Raw genomic sequence first — 23991 nt, 5'->3', positions numbered from 1 at the left:
CACGACAGTTTCTGCTCCATTAACTAACCACTTGAGAGGTCATAGTTCACGCCGTAGTTACATCGTTACATCTTTAGGCCTATACAGTATATAACCTTATTATGTGAGAGGTTAACCATACAGACCTTAGTTTAGCCCAGTGGCCCAGTGGGCCTGCCATTGAGGTGCAAATAAAATGTCTTAACTTCCTCAATATTGTGGGGAATATGTGTAATTAACACTAAGCAAAGATTGACAGCAGTCTGGTAATCCCTGGCCCACACGCTGCTTAAGGGGATTAGTTTTTTTCTTTCTCTAAAGAGGTAAAACCCTTAAAACTATTTAGCTTTTCCTAATTGCAGAAGGTAACATTATCCTCTGTTTGCCAAAGAGTCCGGTAGGCACTGCACAAGGAGAGCAGGATCTAGTGTGCTGAGAACTAGCAGTCACGATGTACTGTAGCTTGTAACTTAAATATATATTTTAGTTACAATTAGGGGATGCATATTGGATATAAAAGGGTTATTGGACTTTTGACTCATTACCATATTTGTAGTTCACATTATTAATTACAATATCCAGGGCTGGGGGGCAACTTTGTTAAAGTCCATTTAGTAAATGAATGTCAAGCATTTCAATTTAATTTAAAAAAAATCCTCAATGAGTCTATTGATCCTTGGCCTTGACAACCGTATGAGCAATTTGATAGCTGGATATTATGTAGAACAGGTTTTATATGCTATTATTGTACCTCTGACATTGTTGTGCCTTTGGCTTTGACATTGCTCTGTCTGTTGAAAACCAGTCATCTAGCTGGCTCACACTAGTAAAAAGTATGTGATGATCTAATCTCACACCTTTGAGGAGGTTCCAACTACTCCACTGAGGAATATGTGATGCGTGGGTTTCTAATGTAAAATACTGGCTATATGATTTCATCAAGATACAGAAAACCTGTCTTCCATTCCCCCTATATAACTCTAACCTTCTGTGGAAACTTGAACGCAACTTGTCTTGTCTAGTATTCTAGCTAACTGAGTCCAATCCAAATCATTTGAGAGTCTGTCATAAGCAGTTAACCTGATGAGGTGGGACAACCTCCTCGGCAACCTTCGTCCTATTAACGGCTAATGGTTTACCAGAACATTCCCAATCCAAGGCATTCTGAACATTGGACTCACGTGAAACTCACAAGATGGAGGGTTTCTTCACCCAAACTAACCTACCCTAACAACAGTTGCTAAATAATCTCAAATGATTCGAAGACCCATTTCTATATTCAGCCTCTGATAGTGTGCTAGTGTAATTCACATATTTAAAATCTAATCTAGAGTTACTTTCGATTTCTGTCTGTTATATCACCCATTAGGAATATATGTATTTGTAAATAGAAGGCTTCGGATCTGTGAACAGCTATAAGAGAAATAATGTCAAATAGTCGGTTATTTTATACAAGTCAGTCGTTTTATTTGTCATTGGCTTCTGCATGAACATGTATAATTCTAACAGCACAACATAACTTTACATTTAATATATATATATATTTTAGAATAATCCAAAATCCTTAACATTAGTACTTCAGTGTGTAGGTCAATGTTAATGTACAGTTTGTTTAATTATGGATTAAAGACTATATATTTTATTTAAATGATGGATTGTGCAAAACTGCAAGTATTTATCTCTTACAGGCTTGTTTTATGCTTGTTGTTTTGGATAAACATTGATAGAGGTGATTGTCAAAGATTTACAATTGTATGTGTGGAGCAGGATATGCAACAGAATGCATTTTGCAACTGTCCAAAATATTGTCAGTTGCATAAAGTGTAAAAGTGTTCATCATGAGTGTCATAATTTCCTAATTAACCGATGAAACATGGAGAATAACACAAATGGGGGAGAAACAATCTAAAACAGCATTCATTCACACACATACAAAAAATACGTACTTTTACAAGTTATACAAACAGCAAATTAAGGGGAGACTTCAAAACAGAAACCGATTCACACAAGAAGTTGTTTGGGAAATTAACTTCCATTTCAGCAAGACCTGCTACCATTGGATGTCGCCAAGCAGATTTCACAGCTTTGATCATTGATAGGGGGAGATAGAGGACTCTCTTAGACCTGGGTTCAAATAATATCTGTTTTCTTTCAGCTGTGCTTGATTGAGCTTACCTGGCACAATTATGGAACCAATGGAATAGTACCAAAAGTGCAAACCAACTCGGCCCGTCCATTTGGCACTCCCCAGACAGGCTCAATCAAAACACTCAAAGGAGACTTTAAAACATGGGTACTCAAGTACTAGTTGAGAAGGTCCGGTCAAACAAATTTCCTATGTGGCTAAGGTCCAGATGGATAATGTCATTTATCTGCGTAGTAACAAACCCCAACCTCACAACCCATTGGACCCCAAACTGTTCACACCCCTCTTGTTGGCGGAGAGAAAATTTTGCAGTTTTAAAGCAAATTCCCTGCAATTCTACACATTTCACATTGGGCAGAGAATTTTGTTGCTGTTTCAAAGCTAATTTCCTGCAATTCTACACGTCTTATGTGTGTTTAAATGATACCAGGGGTCGAAGCCCGATCGAGTTCTATTTTTTTAACAATAAATAGATGCGGTCCACCAGTTGAGTATAGGAGCTTTAAAATAGCTCAGATACTTATTTTAAACCCAGGTCTGCTGGGTGGAGATTGGAGACTCTTATAGGATCGGTTTGTTTACAGTCGGTCCTAAATCACTCCCTTTCCCTCCCCCTTGTTCCTTTACACCTTTACGTTAGCATGTCTAATGGTCTTAATAAGTATAGGCAGTGTGGTGGTACAGCTTCCACCATATTTCTTCCACCTTCAGATCTGCAAACATTGAAGGGTTAGGGCCAAGGGATCGAATCGGGCTAGGGATGGAATTGGGACCGGCTGTTCATGAAGTGAAATCTTCCATTTTATTTTATTTACATGACAGAGCATTTCTCCTCCGCCTTGGCTTTCATCTCCGTCACGGTGGCCGAGGCCTTCTCCTTGAGCTGGTCCATGTCCATGTTCTGGAGGTTCTGAATGCCACCCAAGATGGAGTCCTTGTCCTCCTCCTCCGTGGCATCCTCGTCCACCATCTTGAGGAGCTCCTCGGGTACGTCCACGTCGTCTCCAGCCATGGCCAGCATGTTATCGTCCTGCTCGCTCTGGAGAGAGTAGAGACCAATACAGACATTATATTTATTTTATAGCTTGTAACATTATTATTAGTCAGGACATCAGCTAGTAAGGCAGACGGAGATCATGTTCTCGTCCTGCTCGCTCTGTTAGAGAAACAATAGAGATGTTACATTAGCTAGCGTCGTTAGTTACTGCTCGCTCTGTTAGAGAAACATTAGAGATGTTACATTAGCTAGCGTCGTTAGTTACTGCTCGCTCTGTTAGAGAAACATTAGAGATGTTACATTAGCTAGCGTCGTTAGTTACTGCTCGCTCTGTTAGAGAAACATTAGAGATGTTACATTAGCTAGCGTCGTTAGTTACTGCTCGCTCTGTTAGAGAAACATTAGAGATGTTACATTAGCTAGCGTCGTTAGTTACTGCTCGCTCTGTTAGAGAAACAATAGAGATGTTACATTAGCTAGCGTCGTTAGTTACTGCTCGCTCTGTTAGAGAAACATTAGAGATGTTACATTAGCTAGCGTCGTTAGTTACTGCTCGCTGCCCTGCTCCCACTAAAAGACCAATGCTGACATTAGATTAGCCAGACAGACAAGACAAGACAAGACAAGACAAGACAAGACAAGACAAGACCAGACCAGACCAGACCAGACCAGACCAGACCAGACAGACAGACAGACAGGACAGACCCTACTACTCTCATGTCTTTTGCTTGGCCTTTAAAAAGGGAGAGACCGATACAGATGTAAACAACCTACTACAGCGGCAAGAAAAAAGTATATGAATCCTTTGGAATTACCTGGACTTCTGCATAAATTGGTCATAAAATTGTATCTGATCTTCATCTAAATCACAACAATAGACAAACACAGTCTGCTTAAACTAATAACACATGTCTTTATTGAACACACTGTGTAAACATTCACAGTGTAGGGTTGAAAAAGTATGTGAACCCTTGGATATAATAACAGGTTAATCCTCCTTTGGCAGCAATAACCTCAACCAAACGTTTTCTGTAGTTGTGAATCAGACCAGCACAACGGTCAGGAGGAATTTTGGACCATTCCTCTTTACAAAACTGTTTCAGTTTAGAAATGTTCTTGTGATGTCTGGTGTGAACCGCTCTCTTGAGGTCATGCCACAGCATCTCAATCAGGTTGAGGTCACGCCACAGCATCTCAATCAGGTTGAGGTCATGCCACAGCATCTCAATCAGGTTGAGGTCATGCCACAGCATCTCAATCAGGTTGAGGTCACGCCACAGCATCTCAATCAGGTTGAGGTCAGGACACAGCATCTCAATCAGGTTGAGGTCAGGACACAGCATCTCAATCAGGTTGAGGTCAGGACACAGCATCTCAATCAGGTTGAGGTCATGCCACAGCATCTCAATCAGGTTGAGGTCAGGACACTCTAGAAGGTATATTTCCTTCTCTGGAAGCCAATCTGTTGTTGATTTACTTCTGTGTTTTGGGTCGTTGTCCTGTTGCATCACCCAACTTCTGTTGAGTTTTAGTTAGCGGACAGATACCCTTACATTCTCCTGCAAAATGTCTTGATAAACATGGGAATTCATTTTTCCGCCATTGATAGCAAGCTGTCCAGGCCCTGAGGCAGCAAAGCAGCCCCAAACCATGATGCTCCCTCCACCATACTTTACAGTTGGGATGAGGTTTTGATGTTGGTGTGCTGTGCCTTTTTTTCTCCACACACAGTGTTGTGTGTTCCTTCCAAATAATCTGTCCACATAATATTTTTCCAGTAGAGCTGTGGAACATCCAGGTGCTCCTTTGCAATCTTCAGACGTGCAGAAATGTTTTTTTTGGACAGCAGTGGCTTCTTCCGTGCTGTCCTCCCATGAACACCATTCTTGTTTAGTGTTTTACGTATCGTAGACTCGTCAACAGAGATGTTAGAATGTTCCAGAGATTTCTGTAAGTCTTTAGCTGACACTCTAGGATTCTTCTTAACCTCATTGAGCGTTCTGCGCTGTGCGCTTGCAGTCATCTTTGCAGGACGGCCACTCCTAGGGAGAGTAGCAACAGTGCTGAACTTTCTCCATTTATAGACAATTTGTTTTACCGTGGACTGACTTTTAGAGATACTTTGTAATCCTTTCCAGCTTCATGCAAGTCAACAATTCTTAATCAGGTCTTCTAAGATCTCTTTTGTTCGAGGCATATTTCACCTCAGGCAATGCTTCTTGTGAATAGCAAACTCAAATGTTGTGAGTGTTTTTTATAGGGCAGGGCAGCTCTAACCAACATCTCCAATCTCGTCTCATTAATTGGACTCCAGGTTAGTTGACTCCTGTCTCCAATTAGCTTTTGGAGAAGTCAGCCTAGGGGTTCACATACTTTTTTCAATCTACACTGTGATTGTTTAAACGATATATTCAATATAGACAAGAAAAATACAATAATGTGTGTGTTATTAGTTTAAGCATACTGTGTTTGTCTATTGTTGATGATCAGATCAAATTTGATGACCAATTTATGGTAAATCCAGGTAATTCCAAAGGGTTCACATACCTTTTCTTGCCACTGTACACTTGTGTTCATGTAGAGGCCAACACAGGCATGAGATTAGCTAGTGAGACAGACAGCCTACTGCAGCTATACTCCTGCCTCATGCTGGGTCTGTAGAAACAAGACATCAACAACACAGCGTCCGCGTGTGAGACAGAGTTATCTTCTACAGTTACACTCTTGTCTCTGTAGGGGACAACACAGACATCAGATTAGCTAGTGAAATAGAAAGATACCAATCAATCAATCAATCAATCAATCAATGAAATCATTACAAATAAATACAATTCATTCATAACTGATGTTTTTATGTCAGTAGTTGTCACAAAGTGCTTTGCAGTACATTGGATTAGCTACCGAGACAGACAGACAGACAGACAGACAGACAGACAGACAGACAGACAGACAGACAGACAGACAGACAGACAGACAGACAGACAGACAGACAGACAGACAGACAGACAGACAGACAACCTCTTTCATCCTGTCTCGCTCTGTACAGACAGATGTTAGATTAGCTAGTAAAACATGGAGAGACATCAAATAAATTAAACTAATACAACAAGTGTAGACTTCACTGTAAAATGTTTACTTATGAGCCCTTTGCCAACAATGCAGTTAAAAAGTAAGAACATTTCCAAATAGATGTAAAAAAAATGTTAAAAATAGTAACACGATTAAATAACAATGACGAGGGTATATAAAGGCTATCTATATACAAGGAGTACCGGTACCGAGTCAGTGTACTGGGGTATGAGGTTGTTGGAGTGATTGATTGAGGTAAAATGGTTAGGTTATTTATTGAAGTACTACGTACATATAGGTTTGGTTAGGTGATTGATTGAGGTAATATGTACATGTAGGTTTGGTTAGGTGATTTATTGAAGTACTATGTACATATAAGTAGGGGGTGAAAAGCAGATTGTCTGGGTAGCCATTTGATTAACTGTTTAGCAGTCTTATAGCTTTTGGGTAGAAACTTCAGGAGTTTCTGGTCCCAGATATGGCGATCCGATACCATATGGCGATCCGGTACCACTTGTGTGGCAGCAGAGAGAACAGACAGTGGCTGGAGTCTTTGATCATTTTTAGGGTGTTCCTCTGACACAACCTGGTATCCTGCAATAACTACACACAACTACACGCAAGGCACGGGATGAGTGTCGTTTTAACACCTCACTGGTGCACATGTCACTAGTAAAAACAAATGGTCACTTAGGAATCCTTAGTTTGAGCACACTTAACGCAATAAAGAAGAAGAAGAAGAAACAGATTGACTGAATAAACTGCGACAACCTCAAACCTACATTCTAGAACCTGTTGAAACCTCCATTCTAGAACCTGTTGAAACCTCCATTCTAGAACCTGTTGAAACCTCCATTCTAGAACCTGTTGAAACCTCCATTCTAGAACCTGTTGAAACCTCCATTCTAGAACCTGTTGAAACCTCCATTCTAGAACCTATTGGAACCTCCATTCTAGAACCTATTGAAACCTCCATTCTAGAACCTGTTGAAACCTCCATTCTAGAACCTGTTGAAACCTCCATTCTAGAACCTGTTGAAACCTCCATTCTAGAACCTGTTGAAACCTCCATTCTAGAACCTATTGAAACCTCCATTCTAGAACCTGTTGAAACCTCCATTCTAGAACCTATTGGAACCTCCATTCTAGAACCTATTGAAACCTCCATTCTAGAACCTGTTGAAACCTCCATTCTAGAACCTATTGAAACCTCCATTCTAGAACCTATTGAAACCTCCATTCTAGAACCTATTGGAACCTCCATTCTAGAACCTATTGAAACCTCCATTCTAGAACCTGTTGAAACCTCCATTCTAGAACCTGTTGAAACCTCCATTCTAGAACCTGTTGAAACCTCCATTCTAGAACCTGTTGAAACCTCCATTCTAGAACCTATTGGAACCTACTTTCTAAACTCCAGGAAGGCTGATCTGAAACCTGCGTTAGCCTTTCCGTTATAAACCATGACGACGGCCAGGTGTGAGGATTCTAAAGATGTCCGCCACAGTCTTACACAAGAGACTAATTCCATTAGTTAAACATGACAGATTTTGCAGTTACAAATACAATCACGTTATTTCACCATTCATTGTGTTCCTCAGTTGTGATGACTATCTTGTACAATGCCTTTAATCAAATGTAAAATAATCTTTATGTTGGGTTGTCTGTCATGGTGAAACAATACTTACTGGACTCAATAGTCGTTGTATAGGTTGTATAGCCTTTTCCATAAACATGTCTATTTAAACTAACTGAATCTATACATATTCATGATATATGAATATGTTGTCTATTGTTTTGAAGTGTTTTGAAGTGTCGTTCCACATATAGAAATGAAAATAACAAACAAGAAGATAGAATATTGAACTGAATGACGTGTGAGAGGCATTCTGCAAAAAGCAAACACAGAAGCCATTTACGTTCACCTCAGTCAGGATGATTTCTTTTCAATACTTAAATTATATAAATATATATTCTGCTTTTTGCTACTGTAAGCACAGATTTATACATGGTAGTGGTAATATATCCATTCAAATCAAAAACATTGAACTATCGCTTTTTCTTTCAGTAATGACGTATATAAAATCAGAAATCGAACTGTACCTTATTTCCGCCTGTCATAACAACTGGTTAAAAATAACTTCCTTATCAAGCAGCTTTCAATAGATCCCAATAGATCCAAACAGATTCAGTAGATTATTCTACAGAATCTAACCTAGATGTGGCTGTCAATGTCGCTCAACCAGCACTGTCTTCACTCCCCAGAGCCACATTAACACCTAGCAGAGCAGATGGCTTCTGGTCTTGTTTTAAGCCCACAGCACAATATAGGACACCATGTCAAGTCTCCAGGTCTTTTATGGAACATCTTGCCTTCACTGTAATCTGCTGGCAGTTAGCCACCTCCACCTCCCGCTGTACGGCCTAAAGTAAACTGCCCAAGTACTAGGCCAAGGGATAAAAACAGCGTCTAGCCTGTAAACATCAACCACTGCAAGTCAGGCTTAACCATTGAGGTGTTCGCCAGGGTTGAGGTTTGAGTCCATTTCAATTCAGTCAATTTAGGAAGTACAATTGTAGTCTACGTTTGGGCTCCCGAGTGGCGCAGCGGTCTAAGGTACTGCATCTTCAGCGCTAGAGGTGTAAATACAGAATCCAGGCTGTATCATAACCGGCCGTGTTTGGGAGTCCCGTCGGGCGGCACATAATTGTCCTAGTGTCATCCGGGGTTGGCCGTCATTGTAAATAAGAATTTGTTTTGTCACCTAATTTGTCTGACTTGCCTAGTTAAATAAATTTGAAATGTAAAATTACATAACCTCATTGTTCCATCCAAAGGTCTCTGCATCTGAGCAATTAATGGCAATGAACGTGTTTTCTATTTTAACATTTGCTCTACAAGTATGTAAACATACAGTATAACATAAAACAGTGCAGAATTCAGGAAGTAAAGTAAAGTTGAAATCATCTACTCTAGAGAGTGATTAGTGACAGGGTTGTACAGGTTGTAATTCAGGAGGAATGTGTTCTCACAGGGGGCTGAAAAGATTGTAATTCAGGAGGAATGTGTTTTCACAGGGGGCTGAACAGGTTGTAATTCAGGAGGAATGTGTTTTCAGAGGGGGCTGAACAGGTTGTAATTCAGGAGGAATGGGTTGTCACCTTTGGGAGTCTGTACTTGTCTCGTAGGCACACCCGCAGAGTTGCCCTCTCAGCTTTCTTGTGTAAGAAGTCGGCATCTCTCTCCATCCTGAACAACAGAGAAAATAAATGATTGATTAATTGATTGATTAATTAATTTATATATAGTGTGACTACATAATGGATAACGTTATATGCATGCATACTGTATACTTGTTTCATTTGTATTCAAGCAACAATAACGGTCTGAGTATGATCTTGTTTCAACCAAAGGGACAGTCAATATACCATACTAATGCAACACATGATACTGTGAAGCTAAGAGGATGCAGCGCTTATGGAGATTGACCTTAACGACATGCTACATGTCTCATGGGTAAACCATCAGATGGGTTTAGGTAAAGAGGTACGGAGGTTCACACTACATACTCTCACTGTTCAGTCATATGATTCTTCCGGAATTTGAAAAGAGAACATGGAGGATGTCTGGGCTGGCGAGAACATGGAGGATTTCTGGGCTGGCGAGAACATGGAGGATGTCTGGGCTGGCGAGAACATGGAGGATGTCTGGGCTGGCGAGAACATGGAGGATGTCTGGGCTGGCGAGAACATGGAGGATGTCTGGGCTGGCGAGAACATGGAGGATGTCTGGGCTGGCTGCTATAATAAATAGTTGTATGGTTGTACTATTTATAACTTTATCATCTAATGTGCTGCTTATATTTCCTCCTGTTTAGAAAAATCAAAAGCTGCAAACTCTTTGGCTCCAATGATAATAATGGATTAAACCAACGTTTCAACTGCTTTCCTCCTGTGTCATTATTATGGCTTTACACAACCCGTAGCATGTCATCACAACCCGTAGCATGTCATCACAACCCGTAGCATGTCATCACAACCCGTAGCATGTCATCACAACCCGTAGCATGTCATCACAACCTGTAGCATGTCATCACAACCCGTAGCATGTCAATAGGCATTGGGCAGTCAGATTATACAACCGTGGTCAACTCATTAGTGTATTGACTTTAGGATAATCATTATGAGAATCCTTGGTTGTGTTCCAAGTGGCTCCCTATTCTCTATATAATGCACTAGCCTAGCGGTTAGAGCCCTATTCTCTAATGCACTAGTCTAGCGGTTAGAGCCCTACTCTCTAATGCACTAGCCTAGCGGTTAGAGCCCTATTCTCTATATAATGCACTAGCCTAGCAGTTAGAGCCCTACTATCTATATAATGCACTAGCCTAGTGGTTAGAGCCCTATTCTCTGTATAATGCACTAGCCTAGCGGTTAGAGCCCTATTCTCTATATAATGCACTAGCCTAGCAGTTAGAGCCCTACTCTCTAATGCACTAGCCTAGTGGTTAGAGCCTTATTCTCTATATAATGCACTAGCCTAGCGGTTAGAGCCCTACTATCTATATAATGCACTAGCCTAGTGGTTAGAGCCCTATTCTCTATATAATGCACTAGCCTAGCGGTTAGAGCCCTATTCTCTATATAATGCACTAGCCTAGCGGTTAGAGCCCTATTCTCTATATAATGCACTAGCCTAGCAGTTAGAGCCCTACTATCTATATAATGCACTAGCCTAGTGGTTAGAGCCCTATTCTCTGTATAATGCACTAGCCTAGCGGTTAGAGCCCTATTCTCTATATAATGCACTAGCCTAGCAGTTAGAGCCCTACTCTCTAATGCACTAGCCTAGTGGTTAGAGCCTTATTCTCTATATAATGCACTAGCCTAGCGGTTAGAGCCCTACTATCTATATAATGCACTAGCCTAGTGGTTAGAGCCCTATTCTCTATATAATGCACTAGCCTAGCGGTTAGAGCCCTATTCTCTATATAATGCACTAGCCTAGCAGTTAGAGCCCTATTCTTTATATAATGCACTAGCCTAGTGGTTAGAGCCCTATTCTCTATATAATGCACTAGTCTAGCAGTTAGAGCCCTATTCTCTATATAATGCACTAGTCTAGCAGTTAGAGCCCTATTCTCTATATAATGCATTAGCCTAGTGGTTAGAGCCCTACTCTCTAATGCACTAGCCTAGCGGTTAGAGCCCTATTATCTATATAATGCACTAGCCTAGCGGTTAGAGCCCTATTCTCTAATGCACTAGCCTAGCAGTTAGAGCCCTATTCTCTAATGCACTAGCCTAGCGGTTAGAGCCTTAGAGCCCTACTCTCTAATGCACTAGCCTAGTGGTTAGAGCCCTACTATCTATATAATGCACTAGCCTAGTGGTTAGAGCCCTATTCTCTATATAATGCACTAGCCTAGCGGTTAGAGCCCTATTCTCTAATGCACTAGCCTAGCGGTTAGAGCCCTATTCTCTATATAATGCACTAGCCTAGCAGTTACATTTACATTTAAGTCATTTAGCAGACGCTCTTATCCAGAGCGACTTACAAATTGGGCACAGTTAGAGCCCTATTCTCCATATAATGCACTAGCCTAGCAGTTAGAGCCCTATTCTCTAATGCACTAGCCTAGCAGTTAGAGCCCTATTCTCTATATAATGCACTAGCCTAGTGGTTAGAGCCCTACTCTCTAATGCACTAGCCTAGCAGTTAGAGCCCTATTCTCTAATGCACTAGTCTAGCGGTTAGAGCCCTATTCTCTATATAATGCACTAGCCTAGTGGTTAGATCCCTACTATCTATATAATGCACTAGCCTAGTGGTTAGAGCCCTACTCTCTAATGCACTAGCCTAGCGGTTAGAGCCCTACTCTCTAATGCACCAGCCTAGCAGTTAGAGCCCTATTCTCTAATGCACTAGCCTAGCAGTTAAAGCCCTATTCTCTATATAATGCACTAGCCTAGCGGTTAGATCCCTATTCTCTATATAATGCACTAGCCTAGCAGTTAGAGGCCTATTGTCTAATGCACTAGCCTAGCAGTTAGAGCCCTATTCTCTAATGCACTAGCCTAGTGGTTAGAGCCCTACTCTCTAATGCACTAGCCTAGTGGTTAGAGCGTTGGGCCGATAACCAGAAGAATGCTTTTTTGAATACCTGAGCATACAAGGTGACCCTCTCTCACCCTGAAAAACAACACATTTCACTGCACTTATCGGGTGTATGTGACAATACAACATATTATTACTTTTGGCCAGAGCCCTATGGGATTCCCTAGGGCCCTGTTCAAAAGTAGTACACACTAAAGAGAATAGGGTGCCATTTGTAACACAACAATTCTCTTGGCTATGTTCAAATAAAATGTATTGGTCACATACACGTGTTTAGCAGATGTTATTGCGGTTGTAGCGAAAATGCTTGTGTTTCTAGCTCCAACAGTGCAGTAATATCTAACAAGTAATATCGAACTATTTCACAACATATACCCAATACACACAAATCTAAAGTAAAGGAAATAAATATTTGGACGAGCAATGTCAGAGCGGCATAGACTAAGAATATAGAACGTAATAGAATACAGTATGTAGACTACCGTTCAACAGTTTGGGGTCACTTAGATATGTTCTTGTTTTTGTCCATTAAAATAACAGAAATACAGTGTAGATGTTGTTAATGTTGTAAATGACTGTTGTAGCTGGAAACGTTTTTTTTTTAATGGAATATCTACATAGGCGTACAGTTGCCTATTATCAGCAACCATCACTCCTGTGTTCCAATGGCACGTTGTGTTAGCTAATCCAAGTTTATCATTTTAAAAGGCTAATTGATCATTAGAAAACCCTTTTGCAATTATGTTAGCACAGCTGAAAACTGTTGTGCTAATTAAAGAAGCAATAAAACTGGCCTTCTTTAGACTAGTTGAGTATCTGGAGCATCAGCATTTGTGGGTTCGATTACCAACAGTGAAGAGGCGACTCCGGGATGCTGGCCTTCTAGGCAGAGTTCCTCTGTTCAGTGTCTGTGTTCTTTTGCCCATCTTAATCTTTTATTTTTATTGGCCAGTCTGAGATATGGCTTTTTCTTTGCAACTCTGCCTAGAAGGCCAGCATCACAGTCACCTCTTCATTGTTGACGTTGAGATTGGTGTTTGTGAGGTGTCTGTTTCTAAAACTAGACACTAATGTACTTTTTCTCTTGCTCAGTTGTGCACTGGGGCCTCCCACTCCTCTTTCTATTCTGGTTAGAGCCAGTTTGCGCTGTACTGTGAGGGAGTAGTACACAGCATTGTACGAGATCTTCAGTTTCTTGGCAATTTCTCGCATGGAATAGCCTTAATTTCTCAGAATGAGAATAGACTGACGAGTATCAGAAGAAAGTCCTTTGTTTCTGGCCATTTTGATCCTGTAATCGAACCTACAAATGCTGATGCTCCAGATACTCAGCTAGTCTAAAGAAGGCCAGTTTTATTGCGTCTTTAATTAGCACAACAGTTTTCAGCTGTGCTAACATATTTGCAAACGGGTTTTCTAATGATCAATTAGCCTTTTAAAATGACAAACTTGGATTAGCTAACACAACGTGCCTTTGGAACACAGGAGTGATGGTTGCTGATAATGGGCCTCTGTACGCCTATGTAGATATTCCATTAAAAAAAATCAGCCGTTTCCAGCTACAATAGTCATTTACAACATCAACAATGTCTACACTGTATTTCTGATCAATTTGATGTTATTTTAATGGACAAAAAATGAGCTTTTCTTTAAAAACAAGGACATTTCTAAGTGACCCCAAACTTTTGAATGGTGTTGTTCATATGAGATGAGTAACGCAAAATATGTAAGCGTTATTAAAGTGACTAGTGTTCCATTATTAAAGTGGCCAGTGATTTCAAGTCTATGTATATAGGGAAGCATGTATATGTGCCAACCTCATTGGTCGCTGTGGAGAGGGAACTGTTTCCCCTAGCCAATTAAACGTGAGGATTATTAGTTGGCCAGATTGAGGGTTTGGGCCAGATTGAGGATTAGGACAAATTACCCAACACAGCCACAGTACACTGATTGTACAAAACATTACCATGACATAGACTGACCAAGTGAATCCAGGTGAAAGCTATGATCCCTTATTGATGTCACTTGTTAAATCCACTTCAAATCAGTGTAGATGAAGAGCCAGGTTAAAGAAGGATTTTTAAGCTTTGAGACAATTAAGACATGAATTGTGTGTGTGCCATTCAGAGGGTGAATCGGCAAGACAAAGGATTTAAGTGCCTTTGAACGGGGTATGGTAGTAGGTGCCAGGCGCACCAGTTTGAGTGTGCCAAGAACTGCAACGCTGCTGGGTTTTTCACACTCAACAGTTTCCCGTGTGTATCAAGAATGACCCACCACCCAAAGGACATCCAGCCAACTTCACACAACTTTAGGAAGCATTGGAGTCAACATGGGCCAGCATCCCTGTGGACCGCTTTGGACACCTTGTAGTTCCCTGACGAATTGAGGCTGTTCTGAGGGCAAAAGGGGGTCAACTCAATATTAGCAAGGTGTTCCTAATGTTTTGTACACTCATTGCGTAACACTAACTCCTGCTCTGCTCTGACAGTCATAGGCCCGAAGACACCCAACACAAAATGAGGAATACAAGATGGTTATAAGGTGGTCATACACGCTCTTATAATGCATTATAACTGCAGGCTTTAAGTAAAAGTGCTTTGACATTTAGCATCGGATCTGTGTGCGGCCATTTTCCACCAGAAGACAACAGAATTGTTCACTAAATCATGGGAGGAAAGGCTGATCTGCTTACATAATCTGGTTACATAATCTGGTTTGGCTGATGCGTCCATCAGAAGATTATATTTCTGTAAAACATCAACATGTCAAATTAAATCAAATATTATTATTGGTCACATACACATGGTTAGCATATGTTATTGCGAGTGTAGATAAATGCTTGTAACATGTCAGTTTTAGGCTAAGGCTATGCTATATTTTGTTGCAATGTAGAAAATTATTACACACAAATAATGTAACATTTATGGACTCATTTATTGATTGCTTAAATACATTTAAAAAATATAAATTTTACTGAATATTAAAACATACAATCTACCCGCAGCGAAGCAGCTCAACATTGACATGACATTCAGTCATCTAAAAGACTCCCATCCAGAGAGACCCACAGGAGCAACCAGGGTCAAGTGCCCAGCTCAAGGGCACGTCAAAAGATCTCTCACCAAGTCAAAACCGGGACCCGAACCAGCGACATAGCAGCCACCGGCCCGAGATCCTAACCGCCAGGCCATCAACCATCCAAGACCCCCTCCCACTCCCCCCACCCAAAAAAACCTCTCCCTCTGTTGTTTCCAGTTCCACATCTCAACCCTCAGTTTCCCTCAGCCCATCCCACCCATCTCTGCTGACCACCCTCTTTGTATTTCTACACGCCATACAGTATCTTTCAACTATGCTGTGATGTAACATTACATTTGAATCTAATTTAATAGAATCCAGAGATTGGGAGTTAATGTTTTGAACAGTGACTGAACATGCCCTACTGGGCAGCAGCCACATCATTTTACATAATAAAACAAAATGGCTGCCATGGCAGTGAAACCACAGTTATGAGCTCTTCCTCCTGTTTGTCAACTAGTACCTGTCTGAAATTGTGGATATGGATGAATAAACTGGACAGAGTGTTGAAATGATTCGAGATAGACATAGCAGTAAGATTACTTTTGATCTGTGATTTTTCACTTCACCATCAAAGCTCCTCCTACAACGTCGCAGTTAAATTAAATCACCATGGGGGAAATTCAGCAGCCATTTTAAAATCCTCCTGGAGGCTTAATAGTTCAGGCTCTAAATTAGACTGAACTGAATTCACTTTTCAAAATGTAAGACTATTTTACAGACCATTTTACAGACTGTATTACAGACCATTTTACAGACCATTTTACTTTATTTTAGCACTGACCTTTCGAGTGTTATTCAAATTCAATGTCGGTAAGCCAGTGTGGCTTCAAAAACAACATTGTTGATATCACAGCAGAGGGTCAATGATCAGAGATGAATTGTGTAACGGTGGTCGTGGAGTTAAGGTGTCTGCTCTGACCTTGAGTGACAAAACCCTCAAGAAAATAAATAGCGCAAAAATAAACATAAATTGTAATCTGTAACAACGGGAATAAATATTGATAAATTAAAGTTATGAATTCAACAAAACAACAAGATTTAAAATTAACAAATCATTTGCAAGGTGATTTCCTGTAGATTTCCTGCATGGTGCTTGTCAAGGTCAGATAGAATAAGGGTGGTGGAGCCGACACTCTGTAGGGTTAGCCAGCCATGTTGTCTCATAGCCACTCATGATCCAACAACACCAAAACAAAATGGAGGTAACTCAGGCAGTCAGGGCAGGTTACTTACTTCTCCTCCACCAACTGTTTTTGGTACTCCTCATACTCCTCGCGTGTCATCCCTGCTGCTTTGGCCGGGTCTGCAGGGGCCGCCTCCGCTTCCTCCTCTCCTCCACCCATAGGATTCAAACCAGCCAGCGGGTTAGGCATCATGGTCTTGATTAGGAACATCTCGATCCCCTATAGAGTTCTGCTGTACTAGGATATACAGATATTATATTATTGGTAAATAGGACTAGTTGTTTCTCTGGCTTCTACCGTTGGGTTGGGATTGCTAGCGATTGGTTAAGTCCAATGGGATCCTGTATATTCTGTCTAGCTAACCTGTGCTGCTGCTTGGGTGTGTAATGAAGGATGCACTGACGGCTAGGGAACAGACACCAACAACAAAAAATACGGTCAGCCGTAATCTGGATTAAACCTCACTACAGCCCCACGATGCTAAGAGGCAGATGGCCTGGTTTTCCGCCTCTATTTTTAACACACAACTTTAAGGATTGATATTGATAAATGGGACAGGTGCAATCAATGACAGTATTGGTGTATAGCACAATGCAAAGGTCACAGTCAAATTTTGGGGATTTCAAGATCCCAAGACATTCTTGCTCCCCTGTCACATTAGTTGTTGCTTCCGCCCGCCTACTGCTAGTTAATCACATTACTGAACAAGGTTTGGCCCCTCCCATCTGCCAGAGATATCCGGTTATATCCTGGATGAGTTGGGGGGAGGGGGAGTTGAGGGGTGGGTGGGGGGGTGGGGGGGGGGGGGGGGGGGGGGGCTGGGGGAGCTGAGGGTGGGGGGAGGAGGGGAGGAGTGGGAGCTGAGGGCTGGAGGAGCTGAAGTGGGGGGGGCTGAGGGCTGGGAGAGCTGAGGGCTGGAGGAACTGAGGGCTGGAGGAGCTGGCGGGGGAGCTGATGGGGGAGAGCTGAGGCTGATGGGGGGAGCTGAGGGCTGGAGGAGCTGAGGGTGGGGGAGGAGGGGGAGCTGAGGGCTGGAGGAGCTGAGGGTGGGGGGGAGCTGAGGGCTGGAGGAGCTGGGGGGGAGCTGAGGGCTGGAGGAACTGGGGGGGCTGAGGGCTGGAGGAGCTGAGGGTGGGGGGGAGCTGAGGGCTGGAGGAGCTGAGGGTGGGGGGAGGAGGGGAGGGCTGGAGGAGCTGGGGGGAGCTGAAGGCTGGAGGAGCTGGGGGGGAGCCGAGGGTGGGGGGAGGAGGGGAGGAGGGGAGGGGGGGCTGAGGGCTGGAGGAACTGGGGGGGAGCTGAGGGCTGGAGGAGCTGGAGGGGGAGCTGAGGGCTGGAGGAGCTGAGGGTGGGGGGGAGCTGAGGGCTGAAGGAGCTGTGGGGGAGCTGAGGGCTGGAGGAACTGGGGGGAGCTGAGGGCTGGAGGAACTGGGGGGAGCTGAGGGGGTGGGGGGCTGAGGGCTGGAGGAGCTGAGGGCTGGAGGAACTGTGGGGGAGGAACTGAAGGCTAAGAAACCTTTAAATAACAGCATGAAGAATAACACAACGTACATTTGTGTACAGAGTGTGCAGAATGCAGGGTTGTATACTTTCATATTCATTTCATATTCATATTCATAAACGCTGATGTTCTTTATAATTGGTATGAAATTACAGACAGACAAGCTGAATTGTATAACCATAGCATTTGCTTTTTTCTATAGCTACACTGTTGTTTGCAGTTAGCTGTACTGTGCTGTACTTTATTGTGCCGTACTGTACTGCGTTGCACTCTGCTATACTGTGCAATACTGTACTGTGCTGTGGTGGGGAGGCGGGCGAAGGAGGCAGTTTCCTGTGATAGAAGTGTCATTATCTCTTATTTATGATGAGTGACACTGCAACAATGCAGTCTGACAATAACAGATTAAGGTGTCTATCTCAAATATACCCTATTCCGTTTGAGGGAGGAGAGAAAAAGAAAGAGAGCAAGAGAGAGAGAGGAAACTAATGGCAGAACGTACAGTGCTTTCGGAAAGTTTTCAGACCTCTTGACTTTTTCCACATTTTGTTACGTTACAGCCTTATTCTAAAATGGATTAAATAAATACAAATCCTCATCAATCTACACACAATGCCCCATAATGACAAAGTGAAAACAATTTTTGCAAATGTATTAAAATTGAAAAACAGAAATACCTTATTTACATAAGTTTTCAGTCACTTTACTATGAGACTCTAAATTGAGCTCAGGTGAATCCTGTTTCCATTGACCATCCTTGAGATATTTCTGCAACTAACTTGATTGGAGTCCACCTGTGGTAAATAAAATTGATTGGACATGATTTGGAAAGGCACACACTTGTCTATATAAGGTCCCACAGTTGACAGTGCATGTCCGAGCAAAAACCAAGCCGTGAGGTCGAAGGAATTGTTTGTAGAGCTCCGAGACAGGATTGTGTCCAGGCACAGATCTGGGGAAGGGTACCAGAAATGTCTGCAGCATTGAATGTCCCCAAGAACACAGTGGCCTCCATCATTCTTAAATGGAAGAAGTTTGGAGCCACCAAGACTCTTCCTAGAGCTGGCCGCCCAGCCAAACTGAGCAATCGGGGGAGAAGGGCCTTGGTCAGAGAGTTGAGCAAGAACCCGATTGTCACTTTGACAGAGTTCCAGAGTTCCTCTGTGAAGATGGGAGAACCTTCCAGAAGGACAACCATCTCTGCAGCACTCCACCAATCAGGCCTTCATGGTAGAGTGGCCAAACGGAAGCCACTCCTCAGTAAAAGACACGCGACAGCCCCGCTTGGAGTTTGCCAAAATGGCAAGCGTCACATCTGGAGGAAACCTGGCACCATCCCTTCGGTGAAGCATCGTGGTGGCAGCATCATGCTGTGGGGATGTTTTTCAGCGACAGGGACCAGGAGACTAGTCAGGCTCGAGGGAAAGATAAACGGCGCAAAGTACAAAAAGATCCTTGATGAAAACCTGCTCAGGATCTCAGACTGGGGTGAAGATTCACCTTAGGGACAACGACCCTAAGCACACAGCCAAGACAACGCCGGAGTGGCTTCGGGACAAGTCTCTGAATGTCCTTGGTTGGCTCAGCCAGAGCCCGGACTTGAACCCAATCTCACATCTCTGGAGAGACCTGAAAATAGCTGTGCAGCGACTCTCCCCATCCAACCTGACAGAGGTTAAGAGAATATGTAGAGAAAAACAGGAGAAACTCCTCAAATATGTAGCGTCATACCCAAGAAGACTCAAAGCTGTAATCGCTGCCAAAGGTGATTAAACAAAGTACTGAAAAGGGTCTGAATACTTATGTAAATGTGATATAAAAGTTTTTTTATTTCAAATAAATCTGCAAAAATTTCTAAACCTGTTTTTGCTTTGTCATTATGGGGTATTGTGTGTAGATTGATGAGGGAAAAAACTATTTAATACATTTTAGAATACGGCTGTAACTTAACAAAATGTAGAAAAAGTCAAGGGGCCTGAATACTTTCCGAATGCACTGTATTTGGATTGAGACACATTCCCCACCAGTGGTGTCCATTAAAACATGTTTTACGTATTATGTTACAATATTCATTTTCACTCGCTATGTTGTCATACATTCCCTCAGAGGCTGACAGAGGATAAAGCCGGTATTTGTACACATGCCATCAGGATTAGTGAGAGGTCATGGTGGTGATGTGACCTGGAAGTATAATAGTTAACATCATATTGTAGCTCAAGTGTAACGGATGTGAAATGGCTAGCTAGTTAGCGGGTACGCGCTAGTAGCATTTCAATCAGTTACGTCACTTGCTCTGAAACCTAGAAGTAGTGTTGCCCCTTGCTCTGCAAGGGCCGCGGCTTTTGTGGAGCGATGGGTAACGACGCTTCGTGGGTGTCAGTTGTTGATGTGTGCAGAGGGTCCCTGGTTCGCGCCCGTGTCGGGGCGAGGGGACGGTTTAAAGTTATACTGTTACACTCAGGAGAAACAGCATCCACATCACAGCTGCTATAAACAGCTGAATCACAACAAGTTAAACTACATGACCAAAAGTATGCGGACACCTGCTCGTCAAACATCTCATTCCAAAATCATGTGCATTAATATGGAGTTGGTCCCCACCTTTGCTGCTATAACAGCCTCCAGTCTTCTGGGAAGGCTTTCCACTAGATGTTGGAACCTTGGTGCGGGGAATTCCAACATCTACTGTAAAGCCTCTATATTAGGCGGTGTGAATAGAAGGCCCGGAAAATCATCAGACCCCAACCACCCAAGCCAGAGACTATTTTCTCTGCTGCCGCACATAAAGAGGAACCGGTGCATCAAGTCCAACACCAACAGGCTCTTGAACAGCTTCGATCCCCAAGCAATAAGACTGATAAATAGCTAACAAAATAGCTACATGGACCGCGATTATCTTTTATTTCAGTCTCTATGCACACTCACAGGGCCTTACACACTCACACACTGTCACTCCATCATCTGATCACTCACACATAATATGCACAGACATTTCTACTGACTCTCTCTACACACCCACTCACGTGCAAGCTGCTGCTACTCTCTTTATATCCTGTTGCCTCATCACCTTACCACTATACATATCTACCTCCATCACTCAAGTATTCCTGCACATGTAAATATGGTATTGGAACTGACTTAAATATTTCCTGCATATAGTATGCTTACTTACGTGTACTTCATATTTCTTATTTCTCATGTGCTTTTTTCTAGTAATACATTGTTATTGAATTGTTGGGTTTTGAGTTTGCAAGAAAGGCATTTCAATGTGACATAAAAACTTACTTCCACTCGGCCACAAGAGCATTAGTGAGGTCGGGCAATGACGTTGGGCGATTAGGCCTGGCTCGCAGTCTGCGTTCCAATTAATTCCTAAGGTGTTCGATGGGGTTGAGGTCAGGGCTCTGTGCAGGCCAGTCAAGTTCTTCCACACTGATCTCGACAAACCATTTCTGTATGGACCTCGCTTTGTGCACCGGGGCATTGTCATGCTGAAACAGAAAAGGGCCTAACCCAAACTGTGGCCACAAACTTGGAAGCACAGAATCGTCTAGAATTTCATTGTATGTTGTAGCGTTCACTGGAACTAAGGAGCCTAGTCCGAACCATGAAAAACAGCCCCAGTCCATTATTCCTCCTCCACCAAACTTTACAGTTGGCACTATGCATTGGGGCAGGTAGCATTCTCCTGGCATCTGCCAAACCCAGATTTGTCTGTCGGACTGCCAGATGGTGAGGGTGATTCCAGAGAACGCGTTTACACTGCTCCAGAGTTCAATGGCAACGAGCTTTACACCACTCCAACTGACACTTGGCATTGCGCATGATCTTAGGCTTGTGTGCGGCTGCTCGGCTGTGGAAACCCATTTCATGAAGCGATTCATCACTTGGCGGTCCTGTTCTGTGAGCTTGTTTGGCCTACCACTTAGCGGCTGAGCCGTTGTTGCTCCTAGATGTTTCCACGTCACAATAACAGCACTTACAATTGACTGGGGCAGCTCTAGCAGGGCAGATATTTGACAAACTGACTTGTTGGAAAGGTGGCATCCTATGATGGTGCCACGTTGAAAGTCGCTGAGTTCTTCAGTAAGGCCATTCTACTGAAAATGTTTGTCTATGGAGATTGCATGGTTTTGTGCTCGATTTTATACACCTGTCAGCAAACGGGTGTGGCTGAAATAGCTAATGTGGGTGTGGCTGAATCCACTAATTTGAAGGGGTGTCCACATACACTATATATACAAAAGTATCTCTGCAAGACATGACATCATATACCAATGCTCCATAGTCAGTACTCATGTTAACTGTATGGCATGCCTAGATTAAAAGATTAATTTGATCAAATATGAACTAACATTTTATTTAGGACACAGTGCCATTCATTTGTTGAAAAATGCCTGCTGCTGAGGCACTCATGGGTTTCCATTTGTTGCTGTTGGTATGACTGGTATGCAAAAATGTGATTGCCTACCTATCTGTGTGGAGAGACCCGTATGCAATCACTGACATAAAGCAACAGTTATTTCCAATATACACTGAAAAAATATAACCGCAACATTCAAATATTTTACCGAGTTACAGTTCATGTAAGGAAATCAGTCAATTTAAATAGTTTAATTCGGCCCTAATCTATGGATTTTACATGACTGGTAATACAGATATCTTAAAAAAAAAAAAAAAAAAAAGGAGATAGGGGTGTGGATCAGAAAACCAGTCAGTATCTGGTGTGACCATTTGCCTCATGCAGCGTGACACATCTCCTCCACATAGAGTTGATCAGACTGCTGATTGTAGTCTGTGGAATGTTGTCCCACTCTTCAATGGCTTTGTGAAGTAGCTGGATATTGACGAGAACTGGAACACGCTGTCATACATGTCGATCCAGAGCATCCCAAACATGCTCAATGGATGACATGTCTGGTGTGTATGCAGGCCATGGAAGAACTGGGACATTTTCAGTTTCCAGGAATTCTGTACAGATCCTTGTGACATGGGGCTGTGCATTATCATGCTGAAACATGAGGTGACGGCGGTGAATGAATGGCACGACAACGGGCCTTAAGATCTCGTCACGGTATCTCTGTTCCTTCAAATTGCCATTGATAAATTGCAATTGTGTTCGTTGTCCGTAGCTTATGCCTGCCCATACCATAAACCCACCATGGGGCACTCTGTTCACGTCAGCAAACCGCTCACCCACACGAAGCCATCTGCCACCTACAGTTGAAACCGGGATTCATCCGTGAACACACTTCTCCAGCGCGCCAGTGGCCATCAAAAGGTGAGCATTTGCCCACTGAAGTCAGTTACAACATACTGTATATGAAAACATTTTAAAAAGGTTATTCAATTATTAATTACCAAAATTACGAAGATTCCAGTAACTGTGTTAAATTACCGGTAGCTTTGCAACCCTACCTATCCCTCACCACTGGCACACAGAGTTGTTCTCTCTCACATAAGGCCCAGCATAATGTCCTCTGATCTGTCAGAGGCTATTATTGCTGGACACCAGCCTACCATGCCAGAGACACCAGTCTACTGTAGACACACCAGCCTACCATGCCAGAGACACCAGTCTACTGTAGAGACACCAGCCTACCGTGCCAGAGACATCAGTCTACCATGCCAGAGACACCAGTCTACCATGCCAGAGACACCAGTCTACCATGCCAGAGACACCAGTCTACCATGCCAGAGACACCAGTCTACCATGCCAGAGACACCAGTCTACTGTAGAGACACCAGCCTACCATGCCTCCCTTAGACCAAACCTTGACCAGACTAAGCACTAAGCCATGCATTAAGCTAATGTCTTTAAAAGGGATCCTGATCAAAAGCGACAGGATGACAGTCTGGTCCCAGATCTGTTTGCGCTATCTTGCCAACTACTTCGATGAGTTACAATGAGTTGGC

At 42.7% G+C, this 23991-nt stretch overlaps 1 protein-coding gene across 1 annotated transcript; it reads right to left on the bottom strand.

The window, feature by feature from the left end:
• Nucleotides 1–2936: 2936 nt before the first annotated feature.
• cplx4a (complexin 4a) lies at nucleotides 2937–16787 on the bottom strand. The gene is made up of 3 exons (XM_038989437.1): nucleotides 16627–16787; nucleotides 9354–9441; nucleotides 2937–3164 (listed from the first exon to the last, which is right to left on the bottom strand). The coding sequence occupies exons 1-3, from the start codon at nucleotides 16785–16787 to the stop codon at nucleotides 2937–2939; spliced, it is 477 nt and encodes a 158-aa protein (XP_038845365.1).
• Nucleotides 16788–23991: the final 7204 nt, after the last annotated feature.

This window comes from Salvelinus namaycush, chromosome 3 (assembly GCF_016432855.1).
Source record: "Salvelinus namaycush isolate Seneca chromosome 3, SaNama_1.0, whole genome shotgun sequence".
Taxonomy (NCBI): domain Eukaryota; kingdom Metazoa; phylum Chordata; class Actinopteri; order Salmoniformes; family Salmonidae; genus Salvelinus; species Salvelinus namaycush.
Note: the sequence above shows the minus strand (reverse complement) of the source record. Positions and strands in the feature narration are given on the sequence as shown.